This window comes from Mus musculus, chromosome 11 (assembly GCF_000001635.26).
Source record: "Mus musculus strain C57BL/6J chromosome 11, GRCm38.p6 C57BL/6J".
NCBI classification, from domain to species: Eukaryota; Metazoa; Chordata; class Mammalia; order Rodentia; family Muridae; genus Mus; species Mus musculus.
Genome location: NC_000077.6, coordinates 44399402 through 44416416, shown reverse-complemented (window position 1 = coordinate 44416416; position 17015 = coordinate 44399402). Strand labels below are relative to the sequence as shown.

The window sequence follows — 17015 nt, the reverse complement described above, 5'->3', positions numbered from 1 at the left end:
AATTCCAGACCTCAGCTTCCAGTGCTCACTGGTGCCCTCCTGTGCCTTATGCTCCACTAGGAATGCAGCCTCAGGCTTCTGAATGCAGCCTTGGGCGTCTGAATGCAGCCTTGGGCGTCTGCATTTTCTGTACCTCAAGAATGAACTCTAGTCTCAGAGTGCTTCATGGTCTGTTGGTGACACTGGCAATGCCCCACCAGCACAAAGAACCCTGTTGTGTCCACTACTGGAAGCATCTTCGCCTGCCATACCTTGTCCTCAGCAGGACGGTCATAGCAGATCTTAGGGCTTGGAGCAGGTAGAAACAACACCAGGGCCTGGTGGCTGGCACCCAGTGTCATTACTTCATCCAGTGACTTGACTTTTAAGAAAATCTGTCCTTTAAATAGAGAAACTCTATCTCGCGTGCACTGAAGTCAATCAAATGTTAAGAGGTCATAGCTGAAAAGACACTGTATGGTGAGGGCCGGAACAGTTAAGGTGGCCCTAAGCTTGCTGGAAGTTTGGCAAAACAGTCCTAGGTCTTTGTGCTTATAAAATATGATTATTCTTTTCCTTACTAGGACTGTTCATTTCGTACCTACTAAATGTTTTGCTATCACTAGATGAAAGACTTTATGGGAAGATTGACAGTTGTTAGAAGCCATTCCCTGTTCCCAGGTGTGGGCTCATAACAGGACGTTGTGCTCCAAAGGCTTGCACCTGATGATAGAAACTTCCTCCTATCCTTCTTGAAAGCACAACCAGGGCTCTAAGCAAGTAACGCTACCAAAAAATCATCCTGCCATTGCAAGAAGGCTCAGATGTGCCCTGTTGGGTTTTCAGAATAGCAGAGAGTTGATGCTGATCTCCATTCTCTCAAAGTTCAGCACATAGGAGCCACTAGGAGGACACAACAGGCCCTGCCCATGATCTGAAAAAAGCGAACTTCTCTTTTTGATGAGATCTTAGGACATCATATACAGTGAGTGTCTTAGTACTTAGTGGGGTTAAATGTGTCCAGTCTTATTTTATAAGCAATGTCAGGAATGAGGTCTCTTTGAGGGGAAAAGAACACAGGAGTCATTAGAAACCCCAAACATGAAGGGCTAATGCATGTCCGGACACATTGAGAGGTTTATTTAATGGTGTAGGGTGTGTTGCTTAGTTTTTGTCAACTTGCTAGAGTCCTAGAAACCCAGAGTCTTATGAGAAGAGGGAACCTCAACTAAGAAAAACCTCCCAGTCCCATTGGCCTATAGGCAAGCCTGCAGGGTGTTCTCTTGGTTGATGGTTGATGTGAAAGGACCCAGACTACTCCAGTTCCTGTCTTGAGTTCCTACTCTGACTTCCCTTCTCAATGGGATTACAAGCTGTAAACGATAATAAACCCTTTCTTCCCTGAATTGCTTTTGGTTGTGATGTTTTGCACAGTCATAAGAGCAAACTAAGTCAAGGGGGAATCAGAGAATCATTTCAGTATTGATGCTGGAGTAGTAAGCCCCTAAAGAGGGCACGGTGCAGTTTTGTGCCCTGGTGGAGTCCCTGCTGGGAAGCCTTCAGGAACCTTCCTTGAGCTCAGCAAAATGCTGATGCTGGAAATACTATAAAGGGAAGAAGGGTCAACTCTGCACAATTGGAAATGACATCACTGCAAGGAGAAGCAGTTCTTAGATGATGGGCTGGGGGGAGGGGATGCACCCAAATAGGCTCCGAAACAGAATGCCTGACTCTGCTGAGCAAGTACAGAAACCATGACTGCAAAGAAGAGTTTTTATTTATTTCATCTCAGAAAGCATAAACAAATAAACCAACACATGAAAAACATACGCAAGTCACTACAAGGAGTGTGGCCATTGTGTCCTGAGGTAGCCGTAGTATCTTCATGGCACGATGGAACTTGTCTGGTCATATCTGTACCTTAGGATCACTCAGGCTGATGACATGGCGAACCTGGATGGTTTTCTTTGCATCCATTTGTGTGGCGATTAAGTCACCCTGGATTTTATGCCCTTTTGTCACAGCTACACTATATTTTCCCTCAAATTCCAAAAGCTTCTGTTCTTCCAGACAGCCAGGATGTCTCTGCTCCTGTGTCTTATGAGTGTGGGATGTGAGGCCTGCCAAGAAGGTAAGCAACCGACTCTCCCCACCCCTATTTCCTTCCTTTCTTTTTGAGATATTATATCACGCTATCATGCAGTCCAGCCTGGCCTTGTTGTGTAGCTAAGGATGACATTGAACTTGTGAGTTCTCTGCCTCTCTCGCCCCAGTGCTAGAATTAAGGCATGTACCAACATACTTAGTTTATGCAGTGCTGGGGACCAAAGCCAGCTCCTCATGAATGTTAGACAAGCACACTGCCGTCTGAGCTACAGACCCAAACCTGGATTCCAATTTCTAGTTTTTTTTTTTTTAATTGTTTTTGAGACAGAATTTCTGTGTGGCACTGGCTGTGCTGGAACTCCCTCTGTACACCAGGCTGTCCTCAAACTCACAGAGATCTGCCTGCCTTGGTCTCCTGAGTGCTGGAATTAAAAGCATATACCACCGATACCCAGCCTTTCAAAATTCTTTTAAATTTAGGTACCCTTCTAAAGAAGGCCCTGGTTTCTTATCAATATCACTTCTAAAAAGTCTTTCTTGGTGTTGAAACTAGTGCTAAACTCTTCAGAGTCAACTTTACAGCTTCTTCATGTCTCCAAATACCACCTATGTCTTTACTGGTCACAAATATGTAACACTGCTTGTGTCAGAATATTATGTTCTTATTGGTTGTCACAAAAGCTAATGTACCTACGCAGCCCTGATTGAAGAGCTGTTGAAGAAGATAACAAGCTCACAATTTGCATAATAGGGCCTGGTCCCAGTGGATCAGGCCACGAGCACATGAAATATTCAATACATCTTGGTATACAAATGTGAAATGCAGAAATAAATTAATAAATACATAAATTACTTAAATATTTCAACAGCATAAGGCCAAGTGGAATGCTAGAATATCTATGCATACATTAGCTCCCTGGCTCTGCGGGCATTTAACATTTACATGTAGAAATCAGCAAAGGTGTCATGATGAACTTAGGAAAACTGGAAAAAGCCAACCAAGCAGAAGACAGCTTTTGGGGGACTCTTCCATCCTGAGTTTAAATTTTTCTTCCTTAATGTCTTCCACTTTTCTTTCCTTTCCAACGTTGCATCCTAGGATCGGACCCTGTAAAGGAATGTGGGTAGGTAAGTCCATATTGGTCAGAGGTATAGCCTCAATACCCTCCTATTTCACACCACACATTATTATCCCCAGACACTGGGTCTTGAGGATTTCTGTGCGAGACAGCCCAACCCTTCCTTACAGGGCTTGGACTTCAGCTGGTCTCATGCTTGCCAGGGACTCTCTTGAGAGATTTTTCTTAAAAGGGCTTTGATTGGGATATTTCCTTATTAAAAAGACTTCAGTGGTTCCCCAGAACCCCTAAGATATGGTTCCAACTTCTGTCTACTTCCAAGTTCTCCATACTCTGACTCCTGATTTCCTCCTCCTCTGGTCCTTCTTGCCTTTCCCTGTACAAGGGTAGGACCCATGCTTGTTTTCTTTATTGTAATATCCTTGGCCTAGCATAGTGCCTGACCTAACATACACATCAAGTTAACATCTGCTGATGAACAAATGTGTTTCTGACTGGAATCCCTATGCCAGGAATTCCACCCCCACCTCCCTCACAAGCCTCCTGTTGTCCTCCACCAGGACCACTAAATGTGCAGGTGTGGTTGGGCTTCACGGTCCTGCTCACACACCTGCAGGGAACACATGCCCACTTGCTGCATGAGGAATTGTAATAGCGATCCTGAGCTTGCACGCAGACATTCCCGCCTTTGCATTGGACTTCGGTAGATGTCTTCTCTACGAGGAACGCACCTTTCTGCAAAGGAGAGGAAAATTTAAGTAAGGGCTTTAGGCAATATAAGGCAGGCTGGCATGGGCGCTCCCCTTGCACCACCTGCTGGTAGAAGCTATAATCAGAGGTGTGTGTGTGTGTGTGTGTGTGTGTGTGTGTGTGTGTGTGTGTGTGTGTATGTGTCCCACCTCTTTCCAGAGCCCAGGTTCAGGCATTACTACTCAGTTTTACAGAGGTTCTGGGGGTTAAAATTCAGGTCTTCATATTCCAGCATGATTCATCCACCACCCCACTCTCACTTTTCTATTTAGTAAACTCCAACAGAAATGGCTTGCTCCCCCTTCTGCCTCTTGAAGTAGCAGCATTACCCCAAGGTCCCATGGGTAACCACTCCCATATGAAGCTGATGTTGGGACTGAGACCAGCTTTCTTTAGCTGTCTTGACATCAAGAATTACCATGCCTGTCAGCTTACAAAAGTGACTTCAAATCCTGGCAATGCTACTAAACAGCTGTGGTGCTTCAGGAAAATATCTCTGGTTCTCTGTGTCTCTCCTTATTCATGAGTAGGTCCCAGGATGCCTGCCTCTAAGAATTGCAGCAGCTAAATACAACATTTATGTAAAAATGCGTAGAAAGCTTTTAGCAAGTAGAAAGCACTAGACATTACCTATTTAAGATTGGTATATTAAATACATACACACAGGGATGAAACTTAGGTAGCAGTTAAAATCTGTTTCAAAATAATCCCATTTTTTGCTCCTGCTTTTAGGAAGTGGTTGAATCTCTGAGCTGAATTGCTATCACATTCTCAATGCTAGGTTGGAAGAATCCTTTGCTCTGTGACTTAAATGCTCATAAAAGTGTTCCTCAAACCTAGCAAGAGATCACTGTGCTAAGGACCCGAAAGGTAGAAAGTCACCATATTAGCCCAGTAAAGGTGGACATCTTGTAAGGTGAAATGATTGCTCATATTAAGGAAGTAGAGATTATCCTTATTTGGTGGGTCCCAGCATCAATGTTTTAGCATTTACTATATTTACTCAGTTTAAACAATCATTATAGGCTCCTGGATCCCAGGTTTCTATATCATGAACAACTTTGGTTGAGGATTGACAATCGACTATACTGGAGGAATTGAAGTGGTTGAGCTAACCATCTCTTTCTCCATCAAACCATTGCTGGGTACTGGTTCTGCCACTGCTCTAGCTGGAAGAACGTGGGCAAAACATAGCCTCTCTGAGCTTTCCTGGCCTCTGTGGAGAGGTGACAGCAATACTGGCTGCCTTTGGGACTTTGTATAGGTTGTGTGTGATTCACATGGAGAGCCCTTAACACAGTTCTGGTCCTGAGGCAAGCACCTGGTTGTCAGGATCTTTCCAATGGCCCCAACATGGGCTGCATAAATCCTACCTGGTTACACCCCTCCTCTGTCTCCTTCATCTTTTCTTTCTTGCGCTGGATTCGAACAAAGAACTTGAGGGAGAAGTAGGAATGGGGAGTGCTCCAGGAGTCAGGGTACTCCCAGCTGACCTCCACCTGTGAGTTCTTCAAAGGCTTCATCTGCAAGTTCTTGGGCGGGTCTGGTTTGACTGCAGAAGAAGACAAGCATCCTTTATTATCCTGGCCAGGCTTTGGAGCTAGGACTTAGGCTCCTGAGCTTGGCTGACAGAGCCCTCCACCTTCTAGTCTCTGGAATAGCTCTTTCACTTCTCTGAGCATCAGGGCAGCACCTGTGAGGGATCTGCTGAGAGTGATCTTTCCACTCGAGGAAGTCACCATTATTGGCCATATCCTACATTTTAGAACCCTTTCTGCACTGCACAGACCGGAAGTCCCTACTGGTTGAGTCATTCTGCTTAATAGAGTCTCGTATCTGGGCTCAGCAATCAGGGAACCCTCCCTGTGCTTGGTTTCTGCTTTACACTAAGCATGTAGTTAACCCATAATCCATTAGGTGCCACCATTGGGGCAGGTCTGGGTCTGGTCTGCTGTCTGTGAGATTTGAGATCTGGAAAAAGGTTAGCTTAACCCTTTAATTTCCTCATCTGTAAGATGAAGAGGGTAGTGTCTGTATCATGCTTTTTAGGAGAATGGAAAAGAATGCAGGCCAATCCTATGCCCCAGGGTATCATGGACACGTGGCAGACATCGTCTTTGCTTCCCTAGCACCTGCTCCCAGGCAAAACTCACTGATGTCCCTGATGAAGAAGCTGGTGCTGTAGTTCTCATATTTATTCTGCTGCCGTGCTTCCAACGCCAGTTCAATGGGCAGGGTCTCCTCGGCAGTTGGGCAGGTGACATCCTCCTGGCAGGACACTGAATACTTCTCATAGTCCCTTTGGTCCAGTGTGACCTTCTCTGCAGACAGAGACGCCATTCCACATGTCACTGCCCGAGAGTCAGGGGAACTGATGGCAAAGACAGAATGAGTTCTGTATTATAGATCAGAGATAGAGTGCCTGGTGTCTACAGTCCGAGGCCAGTCTGTCCAGCTGGTTGGATTTCTCCAGTGGAATAAAACAACCAAAACCAAAACCAAACAAAAACCCCCTTGCCCTTTGCAGAGTGGAAGCTTAGCTGTAAGAGACTGAAAGTTGCATCTCTGCCTAAATGAACCTGAAAATATCGTAATGCAAGAGAAACTGCTGAATTATAAAGAATTATAACAACAAAGATGATTATAAAGAAAACATGCGTGTCGCCACAATTCTCCTTTTTACTCAAATCTGAGTCCCACATATAGACATTGTTCACAGTTTGTTACTTCTAGAGTTTTTCCAAATGAATATTTAAGATAGACATGCACACAGACATATATGTACATATGTAGTTTATCCAAAGAGTAGCACAACTTTAAAGACAAATGAAAAATATATATGCATGAGTTTGTAACGTCTTTTTCCTCTCTGAAAGTATTGTGGGGGAGTTCTCTAAACAGAACACGAAAGTTGAGTTATTTATTTCAATAGATGCACATTGATGTTCCATTTGAGCATGCTTTTGCTAATTATGCAAAATGTTCCACTGACCCTTATCCATGTACTAGTTTCTTCAGGAACACGTGCAAGATTTCTCTAGCAGGAAAATGTATCGTGCTTGTCTAATTTTTTAAAGCACATAGAGGTCTGGCATGTTTCTATATGTAAGCATCTGCATTGTACACTGGTCTCCTTTGGGGCCACCTTTACCAGATCAGAAAATTCTCATAGAAGCAACAAGGACTCTGATGTCACCCTGAACCATTATTTTCCTTAGCTAAGTTAAGTCATAGCAAATTCATGATAAAGATGGAAAAGGGAGTCGTCCCCCCCACACCCCCTGTCCCCCGTTTATTCATTTAAATAGTGGGAGAGCCAGGGCGCTCACTCCCTGCCCTCCATGTGGCTCAGGGATTTAGTTGCTGACTAAAGTCAGCTGTAGAGCAGTCTGACACACCCGCTCTGCAGCCCTGGGAGATGATGTTTTTAGGAAAAGCCCAAGTGCATTGGGGAAACTGAACTTCAGAATAACGGTTGGGGGGTGGGGGTGGGGGGGGGAAGAAGTTGAAAAGGCTCTAGGAAAATCTCGAAAGGCCTCAGAGGGTTCTGGAATCTGTTCCAGGGCTTCCAACAGCAAGGCCCTGGAGCACTCAATTCTGCTTTTGACACAAGGTCGAGCTCTGGCCAGTTATTTGTAGCTGTGGCTTCTTTTTAATTCCTCCCCATGGTGCTGTGAGCCTTAATGAAGCACGGCCAGGCAATTCGGATGAGTGAATTCAAACTACCCAGCCAACTAGTCTCAGAGGGCTGGCTTAAAGCTCCATGCTATTTCCTTAGGCGAGCAGAGGGAAGTTGAAAAAAAAAATACAGAATTGACTTTGCTGTTCCATTACCAGTCACTGATAATCCATGGGCAGTTTGTACTTCTTTTTGTTATGAAGTAGATCACACAAAACCTTGAGAAATCATGGCAGCTCCCTTACCTGCTACTGCTCTTGATGTTGAACTTCAAGTCCATGTTTCTTTGCACCAGCCATGAGCACGTGAACCGTCCGGAGTAATTTGGTGCTTCACACTTCAGGAAAGTCTTGTTTTTGAAATCTGCATTTGAAAAGAAAAGAAAAATTAAATATTTAGGAGTTTTCTTTTAATAAAGAAATTTGTTTTTGTTATTTTTTATTTTTATTTTATTTATTTATTTCTTTTTTACTGTGGATGGATCACTGGCCATTACATGGTACAAGGGTGAGATTTTTTTTTTTTTTTTTTTGAGACAAGGTCTCTGGATGTTATTGGCTAACCAAGAAAGCTTATTGGTAAGCTATGGGCCAATGAGAGTTCCTGTTTCAAAGGAAATGAGAAACATTTCTGAGCCTCAGTGCACGCGCACGCGCACGCGCACACACACACACACACACACACACTTGCAATTATTACTTTTTAAGGAGGGGTAGAAGAAAAGATACTGTCAAGGGGGATGGAATTACTTTTTAAAATTTCAGTGGACCAAATTCCATTTTCCTTCTTGTGGAGCAGCAGATGTGAGTGGCTCAGAGTCTCGCCTCCTTTGTGGCAGGTGTACTGGCCAGCATCTAGAAACTCTTTGACAGTGATGGTCAGGGTCTTTCCAGAGCCTATGACTCCATGTCTCTGGTCTGAGGTCCAGGTGATGTCATCTTCTTCAGGCGTGTCACAGGTGAGGTTCACTGTTTCTCCAGGGGCATCGGGAGTCCAGTCCACCTCTACAACATAAACTGGAGAGCACCAGCAGTGAGGACCTGGACCAGGAGCCTCACAAACCCCGGGAACTGGGTTTCACTCAGTGTCTTGACACACCCATGGCCCTTGGAACGTCATAGCTCACAGGAGTTTGGCAAGTGCTTGCTGAGAGATCTCAGGGCATGGGGACAGAACAGAGAAACAGTTCTATAGCTGCCACCGAGTCATTTAACTGGCAGGTGGCCAGTAATAATCGGTCTCTGATTAGGAAGGGAAGACCTTGAAACAAGAAAAGATGCAAACAGCACAAGATTCCTTGTCAGAAGCCACTAGTGTGTGTGTGTGTGTGTGTGTGTGTGTGTGTGTGTGTGTGTGTGTTGGGAATGGAGATGAGGGGGAGTAAGCTTCCAGTTGTAATTCACAGGGAATACACAGGGCAGAGTATTGAGCAGAATAACATAGTGGCTTAAAGCATAGGTGTGGAGAAAGAAAGATGCAGAAATCCTATCTTCTCTAATTGCAAAGGAGATTTTGAGCAAGGTCCTGAACCACCAGTAGCCCCAGAGTCCTCACAAAATGGTAAGAACAATATTGTCTATGCTAATAGGATTAGCTGTGAGGATAGATGGTAAAAAAGCATGCACCTTAGCACAGCTAAGGTTACGGCAGGATAACCCTGTGCTAGCTTTTTAAAATCATCATCATCACCACCACCACCACCATCATCATCATCACTGTCATGCACAGGCCAAAGAGCCAGGCAAATGCACTGAAAAACTCTTAAAATTATCCAGAAAGATTTAGGTTTTTTTTTTTTTAAGTCTCTTCTGCATGAAATTTGTGGACGGAGATTGCCATTAACTACTTGTTTTTAAAAGCTATTTTACACTCTTACAAAGCAGTAGATGATTGTCTCAGTTTTTGAAGGAACTGTTTTTGCTGATGGCCAAGGGCTAAGTGAGGTCCCATCAAGTGTGAAGGGTAACAAATGGTGTCTTTCGGATCTTTTGTCTCCTGTGTTGTGCAATGGATATCTGATGCTAGTTTCTGAAGGAGCCTCCAGAATATCTCCATAAGGTATTCTGGAGTGGGTCACACCAAAGCCTCATGTGACAAAGCTTCAAAGGTTACCTACATATCAATTATTAATCGAAAGACTAGCTTAATGCAGTGACCCGTAAAGCAGGGTCGTCTTTCAACCTCCATCATCAGCATCACCTGAAAACCCATCAGTGAGGTTTGTTCTTGGTTGCTGAGTCAGATCAGGATGGCCCCAGTCATCTGATGCCTGATTGAATATGGAAGGCATAGTGGTGAAGAGCCTGGGTTTTGGAATAGCACGGCTATGGAGCAGAGCCAGCAAAGGGCTTTCAGAGAGCCATGGCCTCGGGGGTGGGAAGAGACAGCCAGCTACTTAGAATTTTACTTTATAGCCCCGGCTGGCCACAAAATTGGGCTTTCTTCTTGTCTTGATCTATCAAGTTCAGGGATTGCAGGCATGAACTGCCATGCCCTAGTCTGATGTCATTCTTTTAAAAAAAGAAAAAAGAAAGCAAAATATTAGTGCTTTCTTTAGAAGGTAACATCTAAACTAATTTGTATGCAAGCTTAAGACAGTTTCCTTAAGTGCCCTGTGAATGGTGGCTTTGTGATTGGCATTGGAGCTTAAAGCCTTGTGAAATGCTAAGCTCTTACTTTTACATCAGTGGGATTTGTCACTGCTGAATGGGGAGCAAAGATAAGAGGTACAAATCACTTGAGGCCAAGCTCTTCAGAAATCGTTAGCCTGAGCTGATTCCAGTGCACAGGACCCTTTGGCTCCCAGTTTCCCTTTGTCCCCTAGGCCATGAAACAGGCTGTCTATTATTTTCCTTTTAGAACCTGAACTCAGAAACCCTAGAAGACCTTAGCCCCAGGGCAGGGAAAGAACTTCTTGGACACGTTGGAATCAGAGCTTAGATATCTGCTGGGCTTCGGGCCACCATTGTGACTCCAACACAAGCTCTCTCTGTGTTTCTCCTGTTGCTTTTCTGAAATTTCTGTGGTTTATCAGGTCAGAAGTAACTAAGGGGTTAACTCTGCCAGGGCCTAAGTTGTCCATCTGGCTGTGGCAAAGGCTTTACTTAGGAAAGCATCCAAAATTCTGTTGGCGTGGGTGGCCAGGCTGGAGATTACTCTTTTTAAAGTTGCATTTAATTCTTTCATGTGTGTGTGTGTGTGTGTGTGTGTGCACAGGTGTCACAGCTCATGTCTTGAGAGCAGAGGGCAATTTAGAGAACTCGATCCTCTCCTTCCATCATGCTGATCGCAGTGATGAAGTCTAGGTCATCGGACTTGGTGGCAAGCACCTTTACCTGCGAATATCGTTCAAACTCTTGTAATTCTTCAGAATGAAAAAAAGGCTCACCTTTTTTTTTTTTCCTGGATTCTCAGAAGATTATTTCTAATCAGCAGCTGGGAAATCTTTTCATTTATAATTTACACCCATTTCCTCTTTATGGCCACAGGAAATAGTTGCTTCACGCCTTACTTGTAAAATCTAGCATTTAAGCACACAGGCTCTGAAGTGAGACTAAACTGGGATCAAGTTCTATTCTGGACCTTGTGGGAAACTTACTTAGCCTCTTGAACCTCAGTTTTTACTATCTGTAAAATGGAATACAGATAGCTCCTACTTTACATGGTTGTTGCGAAATTGAGTGTTAAATAAATATTAATTATTACTAAAGTGTAGCTATAAAAGCAGAAATTCCTGACTTGATTACCTTGTATTCCATGAAACATTTGAGATCCTGTGACGACCATCTGAGGACTGAGTTGATGGACATTTGCTAACTGTGACATGGCACAAGGACAGAGGACAGAGAGCACCCCCTTCTATGCCTTCATTATTTGTCTACTAATAATCTTATTGCCATTGGGATAATGAAAAGTTCAGAGACTTTTTGTTTTAAATAATAGTGCTTGCTCACTCTACCATATGTTATTTTCTGTATTTATTAACATATTCAATAGTCCATGTGGGCTGTGCTATACTGAACACCCAATTAAGAAAACTGAGGTCAGCCAGGCAGTGGTGGTGCATTCCTTTAATCTCAGCACTCGGGAGGCAGAGGCAGGCAGATTTCTGAGTTTAAGGCCAGCCTGGTCTACAGAGTGAGTTTCAGGACAAGTCAAGGCTATATAGAGAAACCCTGTCTGGGGGAAAAAAAAAGGAAAGAAAACTGAGGTCACAAGACTACCCAGCCTCAAAGGTTCAGTATCAATACCTGGCAGAGCCATGACCTGAAACCAAGTCAGTGTGAATGCCAATCCCAAAATAGCCAGAGGACAACCATCATGGTGCCCACTGAGAGCACGTTGTAATATGCAAGACAAGAGAGGGTAGAAGACAATCTTGCTACGTTACAAATTCTCTATTAGGGAATTTCAATTGTTTAGAAGAGTCATTTTCTGGTATCTAAGGCCAAGATCATATCCCACACACCACCATAGTTCACCTGAAACTCCTTTCCTGTCATCCAACATGAAAACCAAACAAGGGAGAGAGATAGGTGGAGGAAGAGACGCTAACCCTCCATCTTCCCTGAGGATTTTTCCTGAGACAATCCCATGCACGGTTGCCTACTTCAGACTTCACTATCCCTTCCCAGCAGGCTGCCTGGAGATCAAGTTTAGGTGCTGGCGCTCCAAAGAAAACAGGGAAAAGGCTGCTTACCGTCTTTCTCCAGCTCCCACATGGCCATGAGTGGAGACACCAGCAAAACGATGGCAAACCAGGAGATGGTTAGCTTCTGAGGACACATCTGTGTGGAGGAGGGGCAGGAGGGAGGAAGAAGGGGAGCAGAGGAGAAGGAAAAGGCGGGGAAATGGGAGAGAGAATGTCAACTGTTATCCAATTAACCCGATCAACAGCTTATCTGCCTTCCAAATACTCACTTTCCCCTTTCTTTTCACACTGTTGGACCAGGATTATAGGAGGTCTCTTCTAGATTTGGGTAAAAACATCTCCAAATAAAGAACTAGAGGCTACCTGGAGCTTAAATAATCATAGGGCCCAGCTACCTGATACCATTTTGTTTTTTAAAAATATATTGATGTATGACTATTGTATGTGTGCATGTGTGGAGGTCAGAGGACAACTTTTGGGAGTTGACTGTCTCCTTTCACTCTGGGTTCAGGGTTCAAACCCAGGTCACCAGGCTTGTGCAGAAGTAATGTGACCTGCTGAACTGTCTTCCTGATATCCACAATCATCTCCTCCCTCCCTCTTCTTAAGACAGACTTTCAGCCTTCGTTGTCCTGGAACTCTATGTAGATAAGGCTGACCCCAAACTCACAGGGATCCACCTGCCTCTGCTTCCTGAGTGCTGGGATTAAAGGCGAGAGCCACCACACCCATCTTATTTATTTTTTTTTAAGGTTCAGAAACATAAACTTAGAGATGACCGTGGCTTCCCAGGTCCACAGTCATCAGATATTTCCTTAGTTATGATTGTAATATTAACATAATACCCAAAGAGCTTTGAACAGAATGGGAAAGTACTGCCATGCTGCCAGTATGGACGAGAACAGTGTCACTGGGCATCCGAATCACCCTGCTGTGCAGTAGGCACTGGGATGCCCCAGGCTAGAGGACCAGCTTAGGTGTGGGAAAGGTGACACAGGGTAAACTTTCAAGTTCTGACAAGGACCTGTAGTGGATTAGGTTTTTTTAAACCTAGGCAGAGATTACTCCAAATTCTAAAATAATTCTCTCCCTCACAACAAAATGCAGCATTTCTTAAGCTTGGGTGTGTGTATAACCTGGGTTCACGGAGACTGTTGGGTCTCAGCCCAGAACAGAGTGTCTGACTTAACATGTCTTGGAGGTGCTGAAAGCTGATGTTATGATCCATTGAACACATTGTGAGGGCAAATGTGCTAGCTAGGTTTGAGAGTCCAGAACTCCTAAAATTCAAGGTGTTCTTTGGCAGAAGACTGTACCATATTGATTAACCTATCATGAAATAGATAAGTCAGTAACCATCCTGTATTGTAACCCAGTCTAGATTAACACCAGGGCAACACAAACCTTTAGACTGTAAAGATTATACCTCACTCATAAATGTGGTTGAGATAATCAGTGTAGATTACTAATTCCCTTCAGAAATACTTTTCATCTATCCTGGAGGGTGCCACCGCCCGTCAGGAACAAGATTTGAGAGACCACAGTCTAACCCATATGAATTAAGGCTTAAATGTTATAGGCAAATGCCTTAAAAATAAACAGGCCTTGGTCAGAAATCACGACCTTTGAGAGAACAGAAGTACTGCTAACCTCTTGAGGGCCCTGCTATGATTTCTTTTTCATGACAGAGACAGGACTAGGAGTCAGGACATGTCTAGGTCCAAATTATCATATAGTCAAGACAAGTACAAGCTGAAATGGTGCTGGTTGCTACATTCATAGGCTTGGAGTCAAGCAGACATGGACTTGGATTCTGGCCCTACTACTCAGTAGCTGTTTGGTGTTGGTTTAGTTCCTCTGAGCCCGACTGCCTTCATATAAAAAGACATAAGGCTTATGTGATCTTCAAGAGCTATTGGGCATGCAGTGAGATGACATTGTATAATACCTTGCACTAGTAAAAAGCTAAGGAAAAAAATTGAAATTCTTTCTGTTTTGTGCACACTGGGTTGAAAAATAAAAATCTGCCAGGCTGTAGAGAGAAATGCCCAGAGAAGGTGATGCAATTATACACGGCTGTGAAACCCAGATGGTAGGACTCTGGGCAGGGAAAAAAGGCAGAGATTCCTGGCATCTCCTGGTGATCTCTTCATATGCTCTCAACACAGGGATTTCCCCTTTGGCTACATGCCAAGCATTTCCTCTGTCAGCCTCAGATGCACTTGAGCATCACACGTGAACCATATTTCAGGCTGAAGGGAGCCCTGGCAATGGTCCAAGGAACAATCTTCATTTCGGCATCACCTACATCTTAGATCATAGAAGACCAGCAGAGGGTGGAGATGATGGCAGGTCGCCTCTTAATCAAATCTGCACAAGCAAAAAAGTGTGCAGTATGTAGCCAGGCTTTGGCTTTCAGGCTGATTGGCAGATGCTGGGCTTTGTTTCCCTCTCACTCCACAATTCTTCCATATGCTATGTTTTAACAATTCTTTTTTGTTTGTTTGTTTGTTTGTTTGTTTTCATTAGTTTTCTTAAGTCCTGAAAGTCTTGTGCAAAGAGCACAGGAACCCTGGGCTGGATACTCTAGCTCCCTAGAGCATGCAAATGCTTCCAAACATTGCTGCCAGCGGGTGCCTGAGTGGACATCCCTTTTGCAAGTTTCATTCTGTTATTCTTTAATTTAAAAGAGAAATGATATGTAAAAATAAAAATGCCCAGAAACAACAATGCACAGTACAGATGGCGTGGCTGTCAGGGATGGCAAGGAGGGCACGGGCAAAGGGCCTTGGTTCTACAGCCAAACAGACCTCAGTCTGCCACTTGTTAGTTATGTGACCTTGACAAGTTGTGTTGACTTTGTCAAGCCTGTACTCCTAGATTAAAAATAACTCTGTCAGGTTAGGAGTTCATGAAATGATCCACAGAAAGTGCCAGCTTGAGCCCCAAATGAAAACAGGACCCCAAATAGCTACTCTTCCCCTTCAGCATCGCTGAAATGACAATCATTTGATTACGTCTTTAATGTCTGTCCCCCCTTTCCCATACCGAGGTGTGTGACAGAGGTCATATCTGTCTAGTCTTATATCCAGAATCTAGCCTAGAGAGAGTCCATGGATTGTTGGTGCAATAATCACAGTATTTCAGATCTCAGCAAAATGAATTCTTGGGGGTGACCTAACTTCATCTTGAAATGCCTTGCTTGAACAAACGGAGCCCCCAGCTGAGGCTCAGTGATCCCTGGGTGAAAGCAAGATGTCACCCTGCCCCATCACCCTGCCCCATCTGGTGCTCATGATTTCACCTGGGCAAGCAGAGGAAGCCAACCCATGAAGATTAGCCTTCCCTTTCTCACAGATTTTAGAACCCTTTAGGAAATAGTTTGGAACATGCCTTGGGCTTTCCAGTTTTGAAGAGGTGGCAAAGTTAGTTAAAATCCAAAGGAACCCCCAAACCCAGCTCTCCACTTTGATTATCATAGCTGATTCTAAAGGCCATCACAGGTAGGACATTCAGTGATGAGCTTAGGCTTGAAGGGGTACATGAAAGGCTTTTTTTTTTTTTAAGTTTCACTCTTAAGGCAAGAACAGAATTTTAACAACACTCCTTAACACATATGCATTAATACTTAAGAAAATGCACATAGTATATGTGTCTATATAGACAAAGCAAACCTTTCTATCAAATACACATCTGTCCACAATGCTTGGCACATATTATTAGTAGCTCAATTTTTTGAGACTCTCTCAAACTCATTACACAGCTGAATCTGGCCTTAAACTCCTGTGCATTCTGTTTCCTGCCTCCCAGATTTGGAGATTACAGGTGTGCGCCATCACATCTGTAATTAGCTGACTTTTTAAATGACTATTTGAAGCCCCTGTCGTCAAAGCCCCTGGTTTCCACCAGCGGGGAAAGCCATCCGAGATGCTCCCAGAATCCACTTACCCCACTCCCACGCTGCCTGGTTCAGGGGTAGCCTGTCCCCTGGAGTCTGAATCTGGACAGCCTCTAGATGCAGGGAGTTAGCGACAGGGAAGAGGAGAGAACTTACCTTGCTTTGCTGCGAGCTGCCTGGTCTGATGTGCCTGGACACCCACTGTTCCTTCTGCTGCCTTGGCTGCTCCTGGTGCTTATATACTCTACTCCTACAGAACTTTCTGATGGAAACCCAAAGTAGAAACTGACTAGTCTCAATTGCAACACTGAAAACTAGTGTCAAAACATTCTGGGGGAATTTTAAGAAGTTCCTCCCTCCCCCCCTTGCCTCCCTGAGTGCATCTATCATACAGAGGGAATATAGACGTCGAAATCCCAGGTTAAGAGGAAATGACTTCGGGGTGTGGAAAAAGGAAGGAGGCAGAGATACTAATTTCTGTTTACATCATGCCTAAGGTGAATAGAGGCGGCAATGGCTAACCTCTCCCGATTCCACAGACTGCAGAAAAAGGAAGGACTTGCCCCAAACCGAGTTCATGGTTCATGCCACAATCAAATAAGTAGGTGTTACAGGCCCAAAGAATAAAGGGCCTAGTGTATCTGGGCCACCTTTCCCCATGTTTTCTTGTTAGCATCTAAATTCAGAAGGTATTACCTCCTGTTTGGCTCCACGTACCCCCTACCTCATACCTATGTTGTCTGTATCCAGGGACAGCTCTGGGGAGGTGAATAACTAATAAAAGTCATAGTGTTTTGAGGGCGTCTCTTATGCTTATAGGTCCTTACTCATGGATTGATAGCAGCATGAACTGAGCTAGACATAGGCAAGCGT

General features: G+C 44.2%; 1 protein-coding gene across 1 annotated transcript; it reads right to left on the bottom strand.

Moving 5' to 3' along the window:
* Nucleotides 1-1739: 1739 nt before the first annotated feature.
* On the bottom strand, nucleotides 1740-16354 carry Il12b (interleukin 12b). The gene is made up of 8 exons (NM_001303244.1): nucleotides 16299-16354; nucleotides 12293-12380; nucleotides 8343-8609; nucleotides 7839-7956; nucleotides 6068-6285; nucleotides 5288-5466; nucleotides 3775-3899; nucleotides 1740-3193 (listed from the first exon to the last, which is right to left on the bottom strand). The coding sequence occupies exons 2-8, from the start codon at nucleotides 12378-12380 to the stop codon at nucleotides 3181-3183; spliced, it is 1008 nt and encodes a 335-aa protein (NP_001290173.1). The 5' UTR covers nucleotides 16299-16354; the 3' UTR covers nucleotides 1740-3180.
* Nucleotides 16355-17015: the final 661 nt, after the last annotated feature.

Coding starts and splice junctions, on each gene's coding strand:
- Il12b (NM_001303244.1), bottom strand. CDS start 12,380: ATGTGTCCTCAGAAGCTAACCATCTCCTGGTTTGCCATCGTTTTGCTG. Junction 7,957..8,342: donor GTCCACTGAAATTTTAAAAA/GTAATTCCATCC, acceptor TTTCAAATGCAG/ATTTCAAAAACAAGACTTTC. Junction 3,900..5,287: donor CAGAGGAGGGGTGTAACCAG/GTAGGATTTATG, acceptor TCTCCTTTGCAG/AAAGGTGCGTTCCTCGTAGA.